Source organism: Fundulus heteroclitus, chromosome 18 (genome assembly GCF_011125445.2).
Source record: "Fundulus heteroclitus isolate FHET01 chromosome 18, MU-UCD_Fhet_4.1, whole genome shotgun sequence".
NCBI classification, from domain to species: Eukaryota; Metazoa; Chordata; class Actinopteri; order Cyprinodontiformes; family Fundulidae; genus Fundulus; species Fundulus heteroclitus.
In genome coordinates, this window is record NC_046378.1 from 25,273,306 (window position 1) to 25,281,428 (window position 8,123).

The following is an 8,123-nucleotide window of genomic DNA, read 5'->3' on the forward strand; positions in this document are numbered from 1 at the left end:
AGCATTTTCATTTATTGTACTGACTAAAGATATGATCAAGGCTCGGTACGTTCCAATTTTTAATTGGGTCATTTTCTGACTTTGGAGGGTCAAAAAAGTTCTGCCTCACTTACATGTTATTTTCTTGACGTCTTTTTTGGAGTAGCTAAGAGAAATTAACATGTAGGTCATGTAGTAGTTTGAAAGGAATAGACTACCACCCAAAAGTCCTTAGATACTCTGATCATTACAAAATTTAAAATATATCTTAATGCCATAATGCATGAAATAAAACACTGCTTTAGATGTTTGTATTTTAATACACAACATCTTATTTTATAGCTTTTTATGGAAACAACCAAACATATCATCCAACAAAGCACAATAATCTTAGACAATAACTCTATGGCAATCTCTGTCAAGGCCGTCCCACATTTCTATGATTGGTTAAGAAAGAAATAGATGGCTTTGCTGTCAGCTACATTAATGAACAACCATATTGACTTTGGTGTATCCTATTAAGATACACCAGAATAAAAATGTCATCAGCACGAAGTGTCTTTATTTTTATGGGCCTCCTGCTAGAGTACAAGGCAGTCGTGAAGCCTACATCTCTCTGTCAGATACGGGGAGTTCCAGAGTCTCCTGTACTGTCTAAAGAAGGAGATGTGACGATTGGAGGTGTTTTTTCTATCCATAGCAAAATCACACAACCCTCACTTTCCTTTACAGAGAGGCCAACAATACTTAATTGTACCAGGTAATTTTGATCTATGCACAAAATATTATACTAACTTTTTGTCTTTGTAAACATGATTTTCTATTGTGCTTTCTTTTCTCAGCATTAACCTAAGGGAGTTTCGATTTGCCCAGACAATGATATTTGCTATTGAAGAAATAAATGGAAATAAGGATCTTCTTCCTAATGTTGCTATTGGATATCGAATTTATGACAATTGTGCATCGACATTATCCTCAATGCGTGCAGTAATGGCTCTGATGAATGGGGATGAGTTGACTTTGGGAAATAGTTGCTCTGGACAATCAGCAGTTCATGCTATTATTGGAGAGTCTGAATCTTCTTCAACTATTGTCCTTTCCCGCACCACAGGACCATTCCAAATTCCGGTGGTAAGATGGATGTCAATCAGTATTTATGTTTATATGATATGCAAAGCCTTTTTTGTTCTCTTGCTTTCAGTTTTCTATTTTCTGTTGACAGATAAGTCATTCAGCCACTTGTGAGTGTTTGAGCAATAGAATGGAGTATTCCTCTTTTTTTCGAACAATTGCAAGTGATCTGTACCAAAGCCGTGCACTTGCACAGCTGGTCAGACACTTTGGTTGGACCTGGGTCGGAACAGTAAACAGTGACAGTGATTACGGCAACAATGGGATGGCCATCTTTCTCTCTGCTGCAAAAGAGGAAGGGGTGTGTGTGGAATACACAGAGAAATTTGACAGAGCAGAGCCAGAAAAACTCAAAAAAGTGGTAGAGGTGATTAAAAAGAGCACCGCTAAGGTGATTGTTGGATTTCTTGCCCATGTAGAAATGAATAACCTGTTAGAGGAGTTGAGTCTCCACAACATTACAGGCCTGCAGTTCATTGGGGTAGAGGCGTGGATCACTGCTGAAAGCCTTATAACTCCTACTAGCTTTAGTGTGCTGGGAGGTGCATTAGGATTTGCAGTGCAAAAGGCCAACATCAGCGGCTTGGACGATTTTCTAGTTAGAGGTTTCTGGGAAACAGACTTTTTGTGCAATGAGACAAGCACAGAGACAAGCCTAAAAACTTGCAAAGCAAGCCAGGATTTCTTAGAGCTTAAAGATAATGACGATGATGTGACAGAGCTAAGATACTCCACTAATATCTACAAAGCCATCTATGCCGTAGCACATGCTCTGCATAACATCTTGAAGTGTTCCGATCATCAAGAGTGTAAGAGTCCTGTTGAGATCAAGCCATGGGAGGTAAATGAAAAGGCTTTGTGTCTTTACTACAAGTGTATAACTAAAAATGCTAAAAAAGGTCCTGTTTATTGCTCTTCAGGTAGTAGAGGCTTTGAAGCATGTGAACTTCACTACTATCAATGGAGACAAAGTGTGGTTCGATCCTACTGGGGCCGCTGTTGCCAGGTATGAGGTGGTGAACTGGCAGCGTGGAGCAGATCATTCGGTTCAGTTTAAACCTGTTGGTTACTATGATGCTTCACTACCTTCTGGCAAGAAATTTGTTCTTAATACAGAGGCTATAATGTGGCCAGGGGGAACTAAACAGGTAAATATCTTTCCTGACAATAAGATCTGATTGCACTTGGGTCATAAATAAATATTTAACAATAAACTTTTTAAATTATTTTTATTATAGTTACCTGTTTCAGTTTGCAGTGAAAGCTGTCATCCAGGAACCCATAAAGTCCTTCAGAAAGGAAAACCTGTGTGCTGCTTTGATTGCATACCATGTCCTGTTGGGGAATTTAGCAACACCACAGGTACCACATATCTAAATTATAGTAATATGTGTACATTATTTGCCTGCCACAGTGTGTGCATCATATTCAAATTAGCAATGATACAGTCATTTGTAAACTGTATTAGGTTGCAACAAAATGAATTGCAATATTAAAAAACATATTTTTTATTACAGATTCTGTTGACTGCAAAAAGTGTCCTGAAGCATACTGGTCCAATCAGAATAGAGATGCATGTTTACCAAAAAACATTGAGTTTCTCTCCTTCGTTGAAGTTATGGGCAAAATACTAGTATTTTTCACTTTGCTTGGTGTTCTGCTAACTTTAATAGCAGCGACACTGTTTTTAATCAATAAGGACACTCCACTAGTGAAAGCAAACAACTCTGAACTAAGCTTCCTGTTGCTCTTCTCCTTGTCTCTCTGTTTCCTGTGTTCTTTAACATTTATTGGCAAACCCACTGAGTGGTCCTGCATGTTGCGACACACAGCATTCGGCATCACCTTCGTTCTTTGCATTTCTTGTATTCTTGGAAAAACAATAGTGGTTCTGATGGCCTTTAAAGCAACTCTTCCAGGTAACAATGTGATGAAATGGTTTGGGCCTGCACAGCAGAGACTCACTGTTTTGATTTTCACTTTTATACAGGTCATTATTTGCATCCTATGGTTAACAATAAGTCCCCCTTTTCCTTTAAAAAATATGACATACTATATGGAGAATATAATCCTTGAGTGTGCTCTGGGATCACCTTTCGGGTTTTGGGCTGTGTTAGGCTATATTGGACTTCTTGCCTTACTGTGTTTTGTCCTTGCTTTCTTAGCCAGAAAGTTGCCAGATAGCTTCAATGAAGCTAAACACATCACCTTCAGCATGTTGATTTTCTGTGCAGTCTGGCTCACCTTCATCCCAGCTTATGTTAGCTCACCTGGGAAATTTACTGTAGCAGTTGAGATATTTGCCATTCTAGCATCAAGTTATGGGATACTATTTTGTATATTTGCACCAAAATGCTTTATTCTTGTCCTGAAACCTGAGCTGAACACAAAGAAACAACTGCTTGGAAAAACACAAGGTTAACCAGTTTATATAGAGCACAATATTTTAATGTTGACATTTTTTTAAATGTTGTGCTTTATTGTTGATGGAGGTCTTCTAGCTTTTATCACAAGTAAATTGTTTCCTTTATTTTTAAAAATTAAATCTTGTCATGTGAAAATACACCAATAAGTTGTACAAATCTTTTCAGATAAAACAATGTAAAGACACAAAATTCTGAATAATGTACAAAGCACAATATAAACAGACAGTAAAACAAAGATGATGGCTGGTATTTTTTGTTTATTTATTTTGAATTAGCAAATTTGGTGCTGCAGTAAAAATTTAAGGGTAGCTATCGGTCTGACATTGGCATTCTCTCGGTCACAGAGAGCTGCTAAAAGAGGGAAACAGATGCAGGGAATCACAGAAAGAATACTGATCCCTGGCAAAAAAAATATTTTTACTTTCACCAACACATTTTACTTTTTATTTTTTGTAGTTAAAAGTAATATTAAGGTTTTGGAGTGGCCCAGCAACAGTCCTGACTTAAATATGATAGAGAATTTGTAAAGGCAGATAATTAGAATAGAGTGATGACAAGGAGGGATTGAAACCTGTTTTTACAAAGATATGGAACTCATCGGAGACAAACAAAATTAAAATTCAAGTGGAAACATCATTGCTGTAATGCTAGCAAAGATTTTTTACATTGGTCTTCGGAAAAAAAAAAAGGTTAAAATATTTTTGACATACCTAGTTAATTGATTAAATATAGAATAAAAACAGGGAAATCTGAAAACTACTTACATGGTTGTATTGCCTTTTAATGGATAGGGATCCCATTATATTTAGATGCAAACTTCCTGGATGAATGAAAATAATGTTAAACTTTATTATTCTAGATGTATGTGTGTAACATTGGGATTTAATGAATGCCATTTGTTCCAGAAACTTTTGATATAAACAACATATATCTTCAAATACATGGTATAATATATTTTAAACACTGCATTTATTACATTTAAATAACTTAAATGTAAGGCCTTTTTCTGCAATGGCAAAATCTGTGTCACTTCTCAACTTAAATTGTATTTTCTAAAATTAATTTGATGCCTCTCAAGAAATATTAGAGATATAACATTTTTCCGGAAATGTAGGTACAAAAGGCCCAAGTCCCTTTTTTAATAACTGCGCACATGCGCAAGACCATCTTACCTGCTCTTCTGCTCCTCAAAGGGATCGTGTCAAAAACTCTCCAAAACATACTCTGAAAATGGTTGAGAGTCACCAGACGCAAACTGTCTCACAAGTTTATGTGAAGTAAAGGAAGGCCTCAGAAGAAAGAAATAAGCCCAAAGTATACAGTTAGAGTAGCGTAGCTACAATGACCGGCTAACGCCGAAGCTAACTGGATACATAAAAATTAGAGGTCCACATTCGCAGCAAGCATATGGAAACTAGCAAGGAATGTGCATGAACATCGCCGTTACCAGGGCCGGATTATCCATAAGGGCCAGTGGGCCAGTGCCCAGGGGCACCAACCATGGGGGGGCACCACATGACACATGCTTTAAAAATATATTTTTCATAAATTGTTATATTATTTACTTGAAATTGTTGAAAAACCATGCATTACTCGTTTTGTGAACACTGATGTCACAATAATAATAAATGATAAATAAATCAAGATTTTTTTGATTTCATCATTTTAAAATGAGATATTTGAATATTGCTCACTGCTCATATGCCTACATGTAGTTGTGTAAGTTAGTAAATAGTAAATTACATTACAGAAATCCCCTTCATTATGTCTGATGTTTTTGACCGGAGGACAGCACGGGTAAGGGGGGGGGGGGGCTTTGAGGTACAGTGCGCAGGGGCACCACATTGTCTTAATACGGGCCTGCCGTTACGTGGGCGCATAATGATTGCCATGTGGGACAACAAATAGATGAGATGATCCCCCCAGAACATGAGGGACAGGGCGATCGTGAAACTCAAGTAGTAACTTCTCACGGACTGGGATTAAAAAACGGCCCTGGCATTTTCACCAACCGGCGGCCCACATGGGGACGCGCACGCATGCGCGTGCACGTGCCTGCAACACACAGATATAACTTTACATGCACGGAAATAACACGCAAGTTTGTAGCCGAAGTGTTGTTGAACTCTAACTTTAATATGCTAGTTTAGAGAGATAATGTAGGCCTACAATGAACAGGGTGGAAGGGGACACGCACACCCGACGATCATGCCGCCTCGTGATTTGTGAAAAAGGATTTTCCCTTTTATTTCTCTTTTTAACCCATAAGGTGATATATTTTGTGCCTGGGCAGAACCTATTAGGAAATAGTTTTAATGCTTAAATTACTCTGAAAAGGAGTTTGTTTAACTGTGCTGAATATGTTCTAATGTGCGTGCATGCATTTCATAAGTGATTTTTGCTGTGTTGTTTTTGGGTTGATGATAACTGGCTACGCCGACAGCCGACTCAGAACTTTCCTTTCTTCTTCCTTTTTATCCATCTTCTCCCTCTGTCTACAGTCGTTTCCCGCATTTTTCTTTGAAGTCCTCTGTTCTGAAGTGAGACCGCCTCCTGATCAGAAGTCCACCCAAACTAGGCAGGGTGCATTAGATACGTCATTAGGGCCGCCCCCTCACTTGCCACGCAAGGCCATAGACCAGTTCACGTGTGACGTCAGCGCTACATCCGGGTCCCGCTGGTAGGCAAAAAACAGTACTGCTCTCGTCTACTACATGACAAAACGGGTGATTTAGAGCATACTTTTAGTTAGTTTATTTTTTGAATCTAAACAATGCCTACGACTTGTTGTGCTCCCGGTTGCACACAGAGGCATTCCAAATCGCCGGATGTACGTTTCTGTTGTTTACCGAAGGACGAAGAAAGAAATGGATAATTTCAAGGAAAAGAGCGCAGGCAGACACTCCGAATGGACAGTGGGAGCCATCATACCACCACAGAATTTGCAGTCTACACTTCATCTCCGGTAAATATAACTTAATTCTGCACTAGTCATTGTTCTACTTAAATAGCGGCGGAGGGGAGGTGGTGATAGCTAGACGGGGCCCGGGAGAAGCGGAGTCGATGTGCTGCAACAGCAGCACGCCGCATCATTTTAGTTTTCTTTGTGCAATCAGTGTGCAAAAATGTTCACCATTTTTGCACACTGATTGCATTACGCCCCTGTTCACGCGCGCTAGTACGTCTGTGTTTACACTGCAACGTCGCCGACACCCCCACCCATTTTAACAAGACAAAAACACCAAAACAATCCGTAGTGAACAATGTTTTTTTTAACCTACCGGGCGGGTCTTCCTCTCTGCTGAGGTGCGGTCTGTGTCCGACTCCGCTTTCTGCTGTTATACAAACATGTCTAAACATATATCCATCCATCCGTTCCTGAACCGCTTAATCCCTCATGGGGTCGCGGGGGTTGCTAGGGCCTATGTCCCGATATAAAATAATTGTAGCCGTCCAGTGGTTTCATGGCTTTCATGCTCTCTCGTGTGTACTGGCCTGCGTGTTTATAAGGCAGCTGTTTATGTCGCGGTATTGAACACTTGGCCAGCATTTCACAGACTCACTCCGTCCCTTCAGGCTTTTGCTATTTGGATCTGGCAATCTGATACCATCAACCATACTCTTAAAACGATCTTGTGATACGTTATCTAAAGAAGAAAAATACGCTGAGAACTCCTCAGTTTCTCTGTTTGCGTCCGCCATTGTGTTCGCCTTTTGCCTACCAGTCCGACGAGCATTCGCGAACAACCCGCATCGACACAATAACAATGAACTGGTCTATAGGTCGTATGTCATGATAGTTGCCATCTTGGGGCGGGACAGGACAGGGTAGCTCTAAACGGTTAGCTTAGCTTGTTGTAGAGTGACATCAGTTAGCTGCCACTAGCTGTGCTACGGGTAATAAGAGGAGTTGGAAACCTACTGTGCATGATTGCCAGCGACTAGTTGTGCGGTGCAGAGGCGTTCCACATCTGGCTTCAGGTCTGTTTTTGGTATTCCAGTTGTGCTATCTCAAAGCTAATTTGTCTTTCAATGCTGCTATGTCAAAGTGCCGACTTCTTGAATGTAATGTCAATCAGTCTTAAACAACTGTGAAGTGATTTAAGCAGTGCTACCTCATTTAATCCATTTTGACTGTTTTATTTTCATTTATTTTCTTTTACATGTTCTTTTAAGTAGCGAGTAGTGTTTCCTAGCATTTTATTAAGTAGAATAATTGCTGTAACAGGGATTATTATAATAATAAATAATAATGTGTGAAATAGTAATTGTTTGTTGTTATTTTGGTCCAGAAGTTGAATTGTAACCTAGAGTAAAATAAGTACTTTCGTTTGAGTTAACAACTGAATAACTGAGACATTTTCCATTGGTTTGTGATAAAGAAGTTAGGGTTAAAACTCCAATTACAATTATAATTGAGTTATCAAGTTTGCTGGATAAGTCTATCGGCAACAACCGGTCAGATCACACTTTTCCAGCATAAATAAGTTCATAATTGCTAATTAATAAACGCATTGTCATTGTTAATCATTACAGGCTCATAGCCCTTGGATCACAGCCATTTTGATTAAATTAGCTATAGCTACC

At 39.2% G+C, this 8,123-nt stretch overlaps 1 protein-coding gene across 1 annotated transcript; it reads left to right on the forward strand.

Annotated features, from left to right (window-relative positions):
• Nucleotides 1-636: 636 nt before the first annotated feature.
• On the forward strand, nt 637-3,655 carry LOC105932566 (extracellular calcium-sensing receptor). Its single transcript, XM_036149920.1, has 6 exons — nt 637-739; nt 822-1,110; nt 1,202-1,951; nt 2,031-2,258; nt 2,349-2,472; nt 2,628-3,655. The coding sequence occupies exons 2-6, from the start codon at nt 856-858 to the stop codon at nt 3,530-3,532; spliced, it is 2,262 nt and encodes a 753-aa protein (XP_036005813.1). The 5' UTR covers nt 637-739; nt 822-855; the 3' UTR covers nt 3,533-3,655.
• Nucleotides 3,656-8,123: the final 4,468 nt, after the last annotated feature.

What these genes read in the sequence shown, in the direction of transcription:
- LOC105932566 (XM_036149920.1), top strand. Translation starts at nt 856, where the DNA reads ATGATATTTGCTATTGAAGAAATAAATGGAAATAAGGATCTTCTTCCT. An exon ending in GACCATTCCAAATTCCGGTG is followed by an intron (nt 1,111 to 1,201) that starts GTAAGATGGATG and finishes TTCTGTTGACAG; the next exon opens with ATAAGTCATTCAGCCACTTG. An exon ending in GGCCAGGGGGAACTAAACAG is followed by an intron (nt 2,259 to 2,348) that starts GTAAATATCTTT and finishes TTTTTATTATAG; the next exon opens with TTACCTGTTTCAGTTTGCAG.